Source organism: Lagopus leucura, unplaced genomic scaffold, assembly GCF_019238085.1.
Source record: "Lagopus leucura isolate 7727_CA_CO unplaced genomic scaffold, USGS_WTPT01 Super-Scaffold_100004, whole genome shotgun sequence".
Classification (NCBI taxonomy): domain Eukaryota; kingdom Metazoa; phylum Chordata; class Aves; order Galliformes; family Phasianidae; genus Lagopus; species Lagopus leucura.
The window spans coordinates 30,783,351-30,799,518 of record NW_024962264.1 but is presented as its reverse complement, the minus strand read 5'-3'; the positions used below and the strand labels follow the sequence as shown (position 1 = coordinate 30,799,518).

General features: G+C 43.9%; 1 protein-coding gene across 14 annotated transcripts in view; it reads left to right on the top strand.

The window, feature by feature from the left end:
- Positions 1–16,168, top strand: part of EPHA5 (EPH receptor A5) — a 196,082-nt gene that overhangs the window by 153,943 nt on the left and 25,971 nt on the right. For 8 of the 14 annotated variants that reach the window (XM_042870463.1, XM_042870471.1, XM_042870462.1 and 5 more), the window contains exons 9-12: positions 2,499–2,564; positions 8,959–9,026; positions 10,758–10,883; positions 12,000–12,185. In XM_042870463.1, coding sequence (XP_042726397.1) covers positions 2,499–2,564; positions 8,959–9,026; positions 10,758–10,883; positions 12,000–12,185 — 446 coding nt within the window. Of the gene's footprint in view, positions 1–2,498; positions 2,565–8,958; positions 9,027–10,757; positions 10,884–11,999; positions 12,186–16,168 lie in introns of those variants that run through there. The other 6 variants (XM_042870472.1, XM_042870465.1, XM_042870469.1 and 3 more) reach the window with 4 other exon arrangements.

The window sequence follows — 16,168 nt, the reverse complement described above, 5'->3', positions numbered from 1 at the left end:
AGCATGAGAGGGGTCACCTTTGCTGGAGCTGGAGAACTGTTAGCTTTGCCTGTCCAAGATCACTGAAAATGGTAATTGAGTCGAGCCAAGAAGCTGGGCCATGCTGGCAGGTCCAGCTCTGCCAGCGGTGATCTAAGAGGGCGTGCTGCAGGCCCAGGTTTCCCAGCCTGGTCTCTGACCATCTGCAGCCATTGGTTTGCTGGTTGGTTCAGTAAGGCTGGAGGAGACAGTGCTTGTGCACAGGTGTTTTTGAGGTCCTCAAGTCCGATCACTTCCCAGTAAAAAGGTCTGCTTGCTGGTTAAAGATGTTAAAACCTCGAAGAAGTCCAGACGTGTTTCACTGCATAGTGATCTCTTATGTCGTCACAGTATTTGATCTTGTCTGGAAAACATTTACTTTCAAATCTTCAGGTTCTAAACTAAAAAAATCCCCACATGGTGCAAGGAGACCAGGAAACTCGGCTTCTCCTGGGGTGACCATCGGGGCATGGTGCATGAGGGGTTTGCTGCTGTTTAATATGCAGTTCTGTTGCCCTCAGAATTTTCATATCTTTATCTTTGCCTAATCAAGATGTCTTTTTAATGTGAGCAATAATGAATACTTTGCACTCTCAGGCTTAAGTACTCCATTGACTTACCTCTGCAGGTGCTCCTGAGACTGGGAAGTGATTTTTGTTGTTCACTGAACCAATTTGGTTTGTTTCTAATAGCTTTAGATTTTTCCTCATGTTGTACTTTTGAGTATTTTGACCCAAAGCGACACAGCACAGCACTGTGTGACTGGAGTGCAGGAGTGAGGCTGTATCAAGGCATACCTCCCTTGCACTTGAGCTTTTTTTCTACCTCGAAGGAGCACGGGATTTGAAGTACTCTGGGTTCAGTGCTGGGAGCAGGTTTTATTTCAGAGCAGCTCAGTTTCTGATGAGGTGCTTGAGTAGTTTTCTTTGTTTCAGAAACTATTGAGCTCTTTTAACTGTATGGAAGTCATTGCTTTTTGGTTAATTGAACTGTTGTTTCAAAAACCTTAACTTTCATGCTGAGCAGTGTGGGAACAACTGGTGACATCAACTGTTAGAAAATGCCTGAGGGGGGAAAAGCACTCCTTACTAAAATGTAAGCTAACTGGGGAGTGGTTATAGTTATCACAGCTGTAGTGATCTTTTAGAGACCTGTCTGCACTCGGATCTTGTGAGGTTGAACCCATTAAAAAGCAGAGTTGACACAAAACAAATTAATCACTGCTTCCTTTTGGCCTTTCTGGGGCTTTTGAGTCGTGGACATCCAGGGTTAAATTGGATCAAGAGATTTAGTGAAAGCTGAGCTTCTTCCATATTAATGACTCCACAATCTGGGGCATTATGAAAATACCAAATATTGTCAATTATAGTGAAAAATCAAAAAAAAAAAAAAAAGACATTACTGCTTATAAAATGCTGGCGAGTTGTTGTGTTGATGTGAAAGGAGCTTAGAGAGCCATTCTTCACCAGTTCTAATTTAAGTAAGCACATAATCCAGTATATAATTCTGTAAATCATTGCATGCCTGAAGTTATTTTGCATCGTAATTTAAGATGGTGCAGTTGCAGAATGTTAATTTTGTCTAAATAGGTTATTTTAATGTGTTTAGGCATCGTAGGGTGTACTTTAAAACTCAGAATGGCACAATTTTTATTTTTCCAAGAACACAGAATGATTTTAGGAGAAATAATGAGAGATCATCATCTGACTTTAGCTGGGGTCTACACTGCTGAGCCTGTGCTTGTGTATGCTGTTGAAGATCTTCCTGTTGTTTCTTCTGCCCTATGATCTTTTTTTGGCTATATCACTTTAATAGTCTTGCTGACAGAAAATTGTCCATGGCACGTTCTCTGACAAGGCTGAAGGGTAATTGCTGAGGTACAGGCTGATGCCAGGCAAATACATACTCTGATAAACGTAATGGCTTGGCAGCCTCTGAAAGTGAGCTGTGAGCACATGGTGCCTTTCAGCTCACCACGCTTTGACTTGACATGGGCTGAACGCTCTCACACAGCTCATAAGGCTCTGCTCCTGCAGATTCACGATGCATGTGCAAAACACAAGGACTGAGTGAGTACATGCATAACGGTCTATAAAAGCAGGGCTTGCAGTCATCCACTGCTTTGTGTTTTAAAGGTGATAGTATGAGTACTGCACACATGCTTGTGGAAATAGTCACTTTGCCTACTCCAAGGTTTAAGTTTAAGCACATGGGTGACGCCATTAACCTTAATGGTGGTTCTTAGGTATGGGAAGCGCACGGTTAATTGTTTTGCAGGACTGGGATCTACCTGATTTTTCCAAGGCGTTTTTATCACCAGTAGCCTGTGCCATGAAATCCTTGCAGCCCAGAATGTTAAGAGCCAAATAATAATTAAAACAGAAGGGAAGAAGGGCGTATAATAATGTTGCTAATGTGTTTGGGCATTGCCAGGGCAGTGGGATTATTCCTTATCCTGGGCCTTTTTGTTTGCTTTTCAGTTGCTGCGATCATGGCTGTGGGTGGGCTTCTTCTCTGCGTGCTGTTGCCTATCCGAGCCTAATATGGTCAGTGTTCCTTCCTGCGCTGGCTCCTATTTTGTGTCCCACCTCCATGTTTCTGTGCACAGTCTGCCTCTCCCTTCCTTTCTTGTATTGCCCCGGAAATCACTTTCTCATCTGCCCTCTGCATCCAGCTTGTCTATCTCAACAACTGGAAATAGCATGACCCAAGGCAGAGTGTTCCCCCAGCAAGAGCAGGGTTCCCAGAAGAGAAATCTGATACGTTACACCATGATTGATCCAGACAACACACTGGAGATGTTATGTGTCATAACAGAGCTTAACATCATGCGTGCTGGACAATTCATCAAATTCTGCTTTCTGTCACCAAAAGAGGGGTATTTGTCCCCTGTAAGGGGTGGAGGGCAGGTGGGTATGTACAGGTTATGGCATTTAACGGCATGTGATGTGCATGTCAGTGGAACGAGCTGTATGTCATTGGTCTGATGACATGGTGCTATTTGCAGCGATATGTCCTGGAAGCTTCGGCCATATCTCTGCGGGCACTGAGAGCTGGGTGTGTGTGCTGCATGCTGTCATGTTCTGCCACCACCTCTTGCCAGGCTGCCTCACCAGTTTCTGCTCTTTTATACTCTCCCCTCTTTTCCAACTCATCAAAGGAAGTGTGAGTTTAATTTCTCTTGGTTTGACTGGACATGGGTTGAGTTGTTCCCTGGAAGGAAAAGTGTTTTACATCTCTGAATCAGCTGTAACCTCAGCCTGCTAGGAGTCTTGCAAAATCTCCCCTGTTGAATCCCTCCTTGAGATCATCGAAGTGCCAAGATGCCCTACTCACTTGTTAAGCTCTGAAGGTTTTGCAGCATAGCTGGGTGAGACGTGTGAAGCTGCTCTGCTGTGTTTCCTGGGGGATGCTGAGGCTTTGCGTGATGTCAGCGGGCTTATGGTCTCTGGTGTTGGAGCACAGCTGTCACCAAGTTGAACTATTTCTGTGTCCTTTAGTGCAATATTTTGGGGTATCTTTAGTTTTCATAACTTCTGAGTGCTTAAGAGCAGCATCAGCAAGCTCAACTGCTCAGCTTGAAGTGTTTGACTGCAAAACTCTTCTGGTGTGTATTTCTGCCGTACACTTCCTGGTATTTCTGTTTTCTGTCATGCCTGTACCACCAACACACAAGCAGTCCCTTTTTGGGATTTGTGCTTCAGCTTTCCTCAGCTAGGACTATAAGAAGAGAGGGGCAGCAATGGAAGTATTGGAAATGTCTCCAAGGAACAGAGCATGAGCAGAACAGGAATGAAATGAACAGTTTTGAAGAGAGAGATGTGCAAGGAGCAGTTGGCTGACTTGGAAAATGCTCTCCACAAGTTTCCTCCAAAGCTGCAGAGAGAATGATGTGCAACAAGCTGCTGTTTTGGGAGGGGAAATGGGAGAAGTGACTTCATGTCATCAACTGTGCCATAGGAAGGCATGACAACATTTCTAAAGAGATTTATGGAGATCACTTCCTGAAAGAGAACGAAACAGTATCTTGTTTATTTTTAATTGTTCCTGTGGTGATTTAGGAAGGCAAAGAGTCAATCAGTGCAAAGGCAGGGAAAGACTAAAGGCAAAAAATACCACTACTGGAATTTCAAAACTTCCTTTGTAAGGCATCCAAGTTAGTTGGAGGTCAGCTGCAGGACTGCACAGTGGAGGGGGGAGAGCAATTGAGAAGCAGCCCTCAGGAAGGGAACCTGCCCTGGTTCCTCTTGGGCCAGTCATCTGGAGTGTCTTTGACCTGAACTGAAGGTCATAGCTTGCTGTCTCACAGTCTTTTACTGCTCTTTGAATCCTGTTCTCTAAATTATAGGTCTTTGAGAGTAGGTAGAGGAGGAGTGGAGCTATTCCCAGCTACATGTCTTGCTGCAAATTACTTGTGGTAAAAACTTGGTCCAGTGTAATGGAAGTAACTCATTACAGATACCTCATCAAAAAAAGCAGGAGGAAAGTGGATAGAAAAACAACTCTTAGTATGAAAAAATGTTCATTTTACAGTAGTCCCTTGAACACTCCATGTTTTTGTGGTACTAAATACATTTCAGGTTTGCAAGCAACAAAGGTGAATTATGGGTGTGGACCAACATCACTGTAGGAAGGATTTTTGCCTTTAGCTCTCAATATCAGCATCATTTATCCATTGTAAAACTATCTGCCCTACTAGCTATTGTTTCCACACAAGCAGTGGAGATGGGACCTTGGCCAGATGGACAGAGCCCTGTTTGTTTGTTCCTCTGGATGGAACATTGTCCTGCCCTGAAACACATATGCAGCCTTACTGCTTTAACATCTTAGAAAAAATTGCCTGAACTGAGCACTAACCCCTTGTAAACAGCAACTCTGTGGTCCTTGCAAAACTCTTGTAGAATGACAGCTTAAGGTGGGTTGGGTGCACTCTTTAAAGTAGACTTACAGTAAAAGAAATGTTTCTGAGTGAAGGTCTGACCCCTGAAAAGCAAGTGGGGGTTCGTTTTTGTTTCAGATAAGTGCAGTGGGTTCATTTGTCTCATCTGTAAGAGACAGAATACGTGTATAAACCTCTGCAGGAATGGGACAGCAGTTTGCATGCTGCTTCAGGATCCAAACTGTTTTATGGTATTGGCTGAACCTAACAAAGTGAGGCCCCTTTCCACATCGAAGACTACTAAATATTATCCCCATGTTTCAGTAATGCTTTGGGCATGTGCTGAAATGCTTTGGCATTTTACTGTAAAAGTAAAAAAAAAGGTACACAAAGACTGCCATATCATCAACCAGGGCTTGAATGTCTGAGATCCAGATGCTTTTAGAGACAGTCTCCTGGATTTGTCTTGCACTGAGTTTTAACCAGAGTAGTGGCCTGAGACAGAGACATGGAAACTCCTTCCCTTTGGCATTTTGTGGCTTTTGGGGGTGCTCCAGGCAGCTGTGGAGCCACATACCACCCAGCAAAGGTATTCTGAAGTACTGGGTCAGATGCAAGCATCCCAATCTGTCCAGGGAGAGCCTCCTGCCTCCTCTCTTGACACTGGAAGGATTCTTCTCCATTAGTTGGCATCATGCGAGGCAGAGGGCATTGGTTTCCCCAGCTGGATTCTTCATCTTTCTACCTGTCCGTTTTATATTTTATAAACCTATATAGGGATCATTTTACAACTTCACTCTAATAATCTGCTCCATAAATGTTTTATGAGCTGCCTGCCAATCTGCAAGTAGTTTTTAAATAAGACATGATGCTTGAAGAATATTTGAAGTCTCACTTTTTTCCTCTGATACTTTTATTGAACAACACAGAGCTGTGCAAAGAGGACATCTGTTTTCTAGAGACATAAACTGGGACAAATCCACAACAGGAGTAAATGAGCTGAGATCCAGGTGTGCTGTTCAATTCCATTAATTCTTTGGCTGAGTGTCTCCAGCACAGTGGGAGGCAGTGTCAGAATATTTCTGCTTTCACTGTATGTGATACAGAAAAGATGAAGGAAATCTGTTTTGTATAATGACAGTAAATTGGAGAACGAATCTTCATCAAGAGACTTCAGACTTGCAGTTTTTCCAATAAGAATTAAGAGCAAATACACATGCAGAAACGGATTATTTTCCCAAACAAATGGGAGCTTTTTCTATCAAAGAGACATATTGCAAAACCAGAATATTTATGTAATTTCATTTACTAGTTAGATTCACTTACTGAACTGGGACTTTCAATGTGAAATTTCAGGTTTTTGTGGGATTTAGATAGGGAAGAAAGTCAGAAAACTTCTTTCTGAAGGTCCAGAATGGAAGAAAGGAGGTTTAGCCTCAGACAGGATGTGCATAGCCTGCTTCTCTGGATTGTTCTATGGAGGGTAGAGCCAAAGCCAACTTGTTTGCATGGGTCCCTTAAGTGTACCCCTGTGTGGTAGAACAGTGCTTTGCATTATTATGGTGTGCTTAGAACCCTGTATATCAGTGGTCACACATTCCCTGTCTCTCTCTCCTCCTTCTTGATGAGTGAGATACATTTAGTAAAAAGAGTAGTAGTAGAAAAGTATGTTTTATATGAAGCACTCTAAACCTGCGGAAGAAATAGGACCTTTGTTTGAAAAGATGAGCAAAACAAATTTTTGCATTTCATGTAAGCCAATGTTGGTGTATGTGCTTTAAGTGCATAGAACAAGGATGAATTGAGGAATTTTCAGTTTTTGAATATAAAACCACACTCTCCTTTACGTGCACACCCCAGTGCAGAAAGCTAGTTCTGCAGAAAGCTGATTCTGATAGTTCTGGCAACCTGCAGAGCTGAAACGTTGGGATTGCCAGAAGTGGGAACTGATACTGAGGCTTCTCTCTTTAGTTGCTTGGCTTTCAGGGGAAGACAGCATGATGAAGGAGGAGAATCCATTTTCACCCAGAGATCATAAGAACCAAAATACCCTTTATAATGGCCCTTACTGTGAGGGTCTCGGCATGGGAAATGGCACTGCTGCTGCTAGAGCCAGAAGAGCAATGCCAAGAGCAAAGTGGGAATAACCCACAAGCTGTGTCTCTGGGCTGTTCTTTGCCTCTATCATTGGTTTTGCATTCGGAGCACAATGGTCTCTGCTTGGCTGTGGTTCTGTCACTGCTGCTGCAATCGCACCGTGCATGGGTAGCCTGCTTACTCATTACTCCCTGTGTAGAGGCCTTGTCATCTTTGTGCTTGTGCCCCTGCATTGCTAGTCACTCCCCCCCCCCCCTTATTTTTGCACCCTGTAGCAATCCATTGCCCTTTACTTGCCTCTACTGTTTTCCTGTCTCGCCTTGTCACATCTTCCCTTTCGTAGAGGTAAGCCCACATCCCTGCTGTCCTCCTGGCAGTAACTACATAGCTCATATTTCTTTGCCCTCCTCAGCCCTCTGGGGCCCAGTGCTGCCAGACCCAGCCCAGCAGCCCTGCCTGCATCCCCTTGCCGGGCTTTTGTTTTTAATCGTTTCACAGATCTGGTGCCAAAATCCTATAGCTGAAAGGCTGCTCGGCCCCTTGCAACCAGGCAGACAGCAGTTCACGGTAATAGGACTTCACGCTGAGGGCACGTTTCATGCAGATGCCCATTATCGCCTCCTCCTAATTGCAGTTTTGTTTCTGCTAATCATACACTCTTCCTTGCTGTGAGTTATGCTGGAGCGTGTGCATGCCCTGTCCCAAAATCCTGGGTGATGAAAGAGAAGTCTCCCAAGTTTCTCAGTTTCAAGTGGCAAATTGAGGCTTTCTGTTGGAGGTGTAACATCAGCTGTCCAGCTGTGTGCTGGCTGGCTTGCAAGCGTTGCTTGTAGGTTTTTCACTCTTACAAGCAATGTCCCTATGTCTCATGTCCATGTGGTTTGCTTTCAGGATGATTCAGTACCTGTATCCAGTTATTATATCGGGTCCTTGAAAACAATGACAGATATATGTGCATCCTACACACCTCATCCTGTACTTTAAAGTACACATGTGTGTGTATGCAGTGGTTGTCCTTGCCTGTGCGGTTACCCTGTAGCTTCCAAAGTGGTATCGATGTGAAGCAGGTTTCAGAAACGTAGCCACTTACTGTAGGTGTGATGGCATCCCCTAGAGAACCAGTGCAAAGGCTGAGGGTTGAGTGAGGGCAGGGCAGCCACAGGAAGGTTTTCTGGGGAAATGTGACTCCTATATGGCTGTGTTCACAGCTCTATTGTGGGATCCAGCAGCATCCTTGCACTGCCTGGTGCTAACGCAGATGTAAGATAGGTCAGGCAGTGACTGTGTGCCTTACATCTGTCTTGCTGCTGGTCAGAAGGGGTTGCATGAATGGGTAGCTCCATTGAATAAGGTAGGAGGTGTGTAGGAAACCCAGTCAGAGCCAGGAGTATATAGAAGACCCTGGAAGGCAGTAAGCCAACAGGTAGTCATTGTTTTAGCCCTATCATTTTGCGTGTTATGTTGGCACAAGGCTATTTTTACAGTACCAAAAACTTTTAGTTCTGTGCGAATGCAGTGTGTAAAGGGACAGTGCAGTACATACAGGACGGTACCTGCAAAAGCTGGGGTTTGAGCTCTGTTGACTAGGAGATCCCATTTCTGCAATTCTAATGTTTCATCCCATTCCCCTTCCATTGTCCTTCCTGCTCTTGCTTTTTTTTTTTTCATAATAATAGCTAAATTAGATGTATGGCAGAATGGAGTTTGCAGAGGCATCTGTGGGATTTAGAAGCACAAGTCCAATTGAAAATCAGTGGGCCTTGGGCCCTGAATCCCATTAGGGAAATTGCAAGTAGTTTGATGAGCTAAAACTGGGACAGCAGCAGAACAGCCACTTGAGAGGTTGGATTTGTCACTGCTCTGGGTTTTTGTGCTTTGCCCAACTGAGGTAATGAGGGGGATTCTGCTATTCCAGAGACAAAAGCATTCTTTTTTGTTGTTGTTCTTGTTGTTTTTTTTTCCAGGCGGTGCGGCTACAGCAAGGCTAAACAAGACCCAGAAGAAGAAAAGATGCATTTTCATAATGGCCACAGTGAGTAAAGCTCCAACATGGATATATGTGTTTTTTGCTCTGCCTGGTAATGAGAAATACAACTGAGGGTTTTTTTTTTTCCAGAAATCATTTTGCTGTTAATTTACAAAAGAATCCAGATAATTCTGTTGTTCAGTAAGTCCCCATCTGCCCCTGCTCCAAGCCTCACGGAGAACAGAGTGCAGACGTGAGAGTTGGAACAATTCTTATTTGCGCCCAGCTATTCATGCCTACATATTCTTTTTCCAGGATGGAGCAAACAGATGCAAACAGAATGTTTGCAGTGGATCAGCCTCGCCAGCCATTTTGTTTTGTTTCATGGTGCTGGGATACACAGTGCGACTCAAGATGCTTTTAATTTTGCCTGGCTGGCATGTCACAGCTCTCAGTGTGTGCTCTGGGTGCGTCTGTACAGAATACCTGTTGTAAACCTTTGCTCCGCTCCAGCCAGCCCACAGCTGGCTGTGAGGACTGGACCCACAGCTACTTTTTGCTTTGGATGCCTCTGCAAGACATGAGGAATTAATGTTCACTTCTTACTCTTAGGAAGCTTCCAGAAATGCCATATTAACGACTGTAAGGTGGTCTGAATAAATGAGCCTCCGTGGTGATGCTGAAAAGTACATATTGCAATTACTGTTAGTCCTTTGGTACCTTCAAAGCCAGCATCTGAAAAGCCTTCCTTAATAAAACGTTGTGGGATCTGTGGATGTGTAACAGTAAAGTGCCTTTTGGGGTGGAAAAGGCAAACGTATCTCGAGCAAAAGTCAGATTTCCATTAGTGCTATGTAATGAAGGCAGCAGGAAGCAAATCAATTAAGAGCCACTGTGTAATGTAGCTGTCTTATTAGACTGATGAGCATTTCTTCATGTGAGTAGCCTTAATGATTGTCAAAACAAACTTATAATAAAGATAATGAAAATACTTCTTTTCCTCTTGAGTCCTGTAGAGAAAGCCTGGTATTGATTACATTTACACTGGTACAACCCACAGGCTTTGTACTGCAAATATTCTGTTCATTTAAATTTCAGTAACTCCATCTGAAATAATGTGGCTGATTGATTAGTTAATATATGAGTGGTAGGGCATAACTTATTGCAGCTCTCCATCAACTGCCATCCATCTGACTTGCTTTGCAAGTTGTTGCTCAGCATTCTTCATTTTGTGCTCTTCTTCCTGCAGGAGGGCTGCTTGTTTGGGCTATAACCAGCTTCCAGGGCTCGTTCCAGTGCTGTCAAACACCTCAAAGCCTTTATAAACCTTTGCAGTGGGGAGAATTACAAATGAGGGACTGCAGTGTGCAGAGGCAGAGCTGCCTGCCCAAGGTCACCCAGGCATTCTCTAACAGTTGCTCAGCACGAAGCTAGGTCTCCCGATAGCACAGGTTTGCACCAGGCCCTGCGCCAGCCCATTGCTCAGCACCAAAAGGAACTTCAAGCTGCTTGTCTTCCCAGCTGGCCACTGTCATGGGTTTTCCTAAATATGATGAAGATGCACGTGTGTCACATATAAACTAAATGTCATTTTCTGGAAGTGCTCACTTGCACAGTGTTTCAAAGCACGGGGCATCCTCAGAGAGCATTCAAAAAGCATTATCTGTTCATTTTTGCAGTAGAAATAGATTTCCCTGCTGCCGTGTTTTTTGGCAAAGCAGACAGTGCAAGAGATAGAAATGACTGTTATCCTCATCTGCTGTGTCATGTGCTCTTAACACTAATTTGTGTTTGCAGTTAAACTGCCTGGTGTAAGAACCTACATTGATCCCCACACCTACGAGGACCCTAATCAAGCCGTCCACGAGTTTGCCAAGGAAATAGAAGCTTCGTGCATAACCATTGAAAGAGTTATTGGAGCTGGTATGGAAATGAGTTTTGTGATCCCTAGCAGTGTGTAGGGCTGGCATTTATAACATTAGAAACCAGAAAAGGGCTGTGAAATATTTGTGCTGTTAGGCACAAATGTGGAGCGTACCCTTGTTTCAGTAGAAGCCAGGGACAAACCTGCCATTGTCTGCAATTTTTAATTTCAGTGACTGAGTTAAAAATGGCAGAAAACAGACAAGTTTGGACCAAGCTGAGTTACTTCTATGAATGCTAAGAGAAATTAATCACTTAATGTTCAGATTCTTTTGCACTACTTTCATCTTTTTCTCCTTGTTGATTAAAGTCAGTCTTGAAGCAAAAATTAAGATTGAAAGTTCATCTGAGATTTTTTAAAAAGGGGGAAGGGCAAAAACAAGCACAAACCAAGGTCCAAGACATTTAATTTCCATGGTTGAAAGACTAAGTTTCCACTTCTGCTCAAGTTAAGCTGTGTGTTTGGATTCACATCCAACAGCGGGAATATCTGGCATCCTCTTATACTGTGTTTTTAAAGGTAATTTACTGTTCACCTAAAATAACCATTTAGGCTACCTCTAAAAAAAGGTAGTTGTAAAATTGGAAAGAGTGCATAGTCCATAAAAGTATGCGTTGCTGTAAGAGGGTAACAGCATTCCATCTATTCAACTTAGCAAAGGAAGGTTAAGAAGCAACTGGTTTGTGTTTTACAGCTATGTACACAGAGCATTGATACAGGATATGACAGGAGTCTTTCATCTAGTAGGCAAAAATATCATGAAATGAGAAAAAGCCCAATGGAATATGGGGCATAGCTCTTTAAATTTAGGAAAATTACATACTGGAACAGCTCACCTTTAGAGTGGGATCAAACCCGTCACCAGGAGTGTTTCGTTCAGCTCTGCTTATCTTTCTAAAAGACTGAGATTTGCAGCTTCCTAGTTTTCTTGTGTTTATGGCGTGTGCTACACTGGCTGTTTGTTGTTAAACTGGATGTTTTCCATATTCACAAATGTGGGACAGCCCTGGGTATTTTTGATTAGCTTTCTGTAGAAGGTAGGCAATATCCTACAAACAGATACGTGCTCTGCATTCCTTAGGCATACTGTGATACTTTCTGATTTTTTTCTGAAGGTGAATTTGGAGAAGTCTGCAGTGGACGGCTGAAACTGCAGGGAAAACGTGAATTTCCAGTGGCTATCAAAACCCTGAAGGTGGGCTACACAGAGAAGCAAAGGCGAGATTTCCTGGGAGAAGCGAGCATCATGGGGCAGTTTGACCACCCCAACATCATCCACCTGGAAGGCGTTGTCACAAAAAGTAGGTGCAGACTGCTGCAGACTGCTGTCTTTGAACACTGGCTGATGGGAGAGGTAGGGGACGAAGCACTGGATAACTCAGGTTGTCAGTGCGCACTTCATTGTTTCTCTAAAAGCAGCAAACTCCCCTTGCCTGAAATTTCACATTTGGTAGGTCTGGGAACGGAAATGATGAAAAATATTAACTCCTAAGGTGTAATACACATGGGCTGAGAAAATCCCCTTTCAAAGGTCTGAAGCTAATGAAATGGGAGATTGTATGCCTGGCTATGTGCAGGTGGAGTAGATGGTGGATACAGGAGTAAGGTTAGGATGCCTGAGGGCCAGCGGAGCGTGCTGCATGACTTCTGCCTTCCAAATAATTTGGTTGCATCCTCTGCATTAAATGAAGCCACGTGGGACCATTTTGAATGCCACGATACCAAGCCTTCCCCTCAGTGCTTACAGCAGATTCACTTCCTATTCCTGCCTTTTTTTCTTTACTTTTGAGACCATATGAGCTCCAATGAGAGAAAAGAAATGCTGAGACATAGAGAGCGATTTTTCTGACAGGGAAAGGTAGAGAATTTTGCTATCAAAAGACTGGGTAGCCAAACCAAATGATTTCCAGCCATCTTATTTTGAGAAGCCTCTGAAGCAAAGTGCTGGCAGAGGGTCATGATGGGACCTCATGATTGCTCACAGGGGATGTGAGCAAGAATGGAAGTTAGCTGAGGTGAGAGTGCAGGAAGAGTGCAGAGGTGTCATTGCCCTTCTGACTGGAAGCTTTAGAGGATCTGGAGGAGTGAGAGTGTGCATGCATGTCTTCCCACAAACAGACCTATGGGTTCTCTCTAGCATTTCACAGTGCGCTTTATTTCAGCCCAATATTTGCCAGATAGAAATAAATGTGGCTAAGTTATTTGCATCAAAGGTTTTTTTGTGGGTAACAACTCCTTCAATTAAAATTATATTTCAAGTGTTTGGGGAAGTTTTTAGCTAGCCTGAGAGATGCTAGCCTCGCAAGTGTGAATGGCGGAAACCCCTTTTGCCTTTATGACTGGTAATGTTGGAACTTAGCCACTACCATTGAAATGCTGGTATCTGGGGCACATGGCTGCTGTTAGCACCAACCATCATTCACTAAAGGCGTCTTCTCCAGATTCAGCTCTTTCTCAGAGTTACAGTGAAGAAGATGCAGACATTGGCTGTCTGTCCTGTTAATATCATCATATCATCCTCTGAATTGATTCTAGTTTGCAGTCAAGAGCCTTGTCTTGCTTTTTTCTTTGAAATCGTATTTCTCAAAACTTTTAAGAAAAAAAATAAACAAAAATAGGTTTCTCTTACAAATAAATTTTATAAAGGCGGGGGAGAAAAAGTAGGGGATGAATTTGGCAACAATGTGTGTGCTTTCTCAGAGTCACAGCCTGTGCAACAGTTCTACCCCAGGAGTATGACCTTGCTGTGTGTCCTGATCTGAGGGGCATGTCCACTTGTGAGCCCATCAAAGCAGCATATGATAGTCTGACCCTGTACACTCAGCTGAGTGCTTTAAGTGGAAAGAACCAAATAAATGGAGAGGCCTGTGTATGGGACAAGGGGTGCATGTTAAGGTCTGAAGATTTCGATGTTTAGGAGAATATGAAAGGGCAAATGGCTGAGCCTCACCACATCAGTCTTTCCTGGACAGAAAGTGCCCATTTCTAGCCCTGTAGGGATGAGGGCTGTTGGGCAGGAAGTGAGTGATGTTCTCACAGCCATAAAAGCTGCTGCTGACATGGGTGTGAGTCTTTCTGCTATCAGGGCCAGATGGGTGGGATTCTCACTTAGAGAGAGGATGTGGCTCTCCCCAGCAAGCAGGTTTTGCTTAAAGGAGCCATCGGATTCAAAGGCTGTGGTAGTGCTGAGGGTTTTACAGCTTAAGAGCTCTGGATTTGTTCTGGGAACTGAGCTGGGAATAAATGGCAAAGGGGAGCTGAGAAAGGCAGTAAGTGCAACCATATGACCTGGGCTGTTGTGTTGTGTTGGAGGCAATGCAACAGTGTTGAATGACTGGTGGCTCTGGATTTCAGATGCTTTTCTCAAAGATGAGGCAAAAACAGTGCAGAGAAGGAAGGAGTGCTTCACTTTCCCAGGTTTCCAGAGGTTGAGGTATCCGAGGCAGGGTAGATCCAGTTGTTGGCTGCCTGCAGGGGTCTGAGCCCTAGAAACTGAGGAGATGGCTCTGCCGACTCTGTGCCCTGAGTTCTTCTGGCCAGTGCCCTCTAATGTCTGTACCTGTAGGTGTTTCCTTTGCAAACATGTAATCCCAAAACCAGGATGGGTGTTTGGGAGTGCTGTCTCCCTCCTGAGGTCCTTAGCTCCCAGCTTATATCTCAGGTAGCTCTTCCTCCATTAGTGCTGCTGGAGCTGTTCTCCTTTACACATTACGTTTGCTTATTTAATTCAGTTTTCATTGAGCCTGAGGAGGGGAGACTCAGCAGTTACTCAGCCCACCTCTTCTCCAGTCCTCTTCCAAAGTAGACTGAAGTTTTCCATATGAACTGTGGCAGCTTTTCAGGGAGGGGTCAGGAACCCTTTTTCTCCTCGCTGGAGCAGAGCAACTTCTAAATTGGACTTGGAGCAAATGGACTTTGAATGTACCAAAACAATTTTATAAATCCCAGACTATGATGCTATCTCTGAGTACTTTTTAACTTCTCTTCCCATTTAGCAACTGAGTCGCTGCCCTATCGTAGATTCGGAACTTTAGTGTGAAACATCTTTGATGCATCCTGATTTAGTTCAGAAGTAAATTAAGTGAAACTGAATTAGTCCGTTCTTAATTTTGAATGAGAATATTCATGCATAGCCTCAATGCCATTTAACTAATTACTTCAAATGCCCACCTTTAGATAACTTGGATTAATGGTCTTCATTGTGCCCATGCAGACAAGCCCTTAGCTATTTCTGCTTTACAGAGGCAGCAGTCCCTCTTTCATTAGCATTCCATTTCATTGCTCTGACAATGTGTACATGGGTAGGAATGACATCTGCACGCATTTTATGGCCCCGAACCACCAGCGGGAGGGAGCCCTGCTGACAGAGAATCAAACCAGCACATTAAAAGGGCCAGTGTTTACTTTTAATTTACTTTGGTTAAAAGTTACTCTGTTTGTGTCCTTATTTCCATGCTCTTGGATACGGGACTAATTTATTTCACAATTAGTGTCAACCTGCGGCTGTCAGATAATGAAACATAAGTGCAGAGATCTTCTTTTATTTTCTCAGATGGAAACCCAAGGTGGGATCCTGCAGGAGGTCCCTGGGGGCGGTGGGGTGATGAGATGCCAGTCTCACTGCAGTGCTGCCTTTATGTGTCAGAGATAAGGGCCCCATCCTGCAGTCGCTTTGCAGCAACTCATTAGACTGGGCACATCAGAAATGGCAGCATGCTCTCTGTGGAGATTGTATGACAGGCGGCTTAAAGAATCCAGGTTTTACCTTAAATCACTCATCAGTGATGCAGAGAAACACCTTGCCAACGCACATACAGTCAAACAGCAGCATCTTCACTTCACTGCTTCTCTGTTTTTCCCCACTGAAAACAAAACAAATAAAAGAACCCCATTATCTTTTGAAAACTAACATAATGGGAATCTGCACTGTTGAGAGCAGGGGCAAACTTTTTTGTAAGAAGCAGACGTGCATTTGAAAGTTCACGTCCATGTGGCTGGCTGCAACTGTTCTGACACCAGTGCCAGCACTTCCCTGTCTGGCTCTGCTATCTACATGCATCACCATGCTGTGTTCATGCAATCCCAGAATGCTTTTTTAGTGTAAAAAGAGAGTGTGTATGTGGGATTTTCCTCCACAATCACAGGGTCCATTCTGTGCATCGAGCTCTGCACGGACTCAAGTCTGCCATCCTTGAAGACAAAGCTTGCAGTGTTTGGGACACATGATATTATTATTCCTGGCCCCAGGGTGCAGCTCTCATTTCAAAAATAATACTTCTGGCAA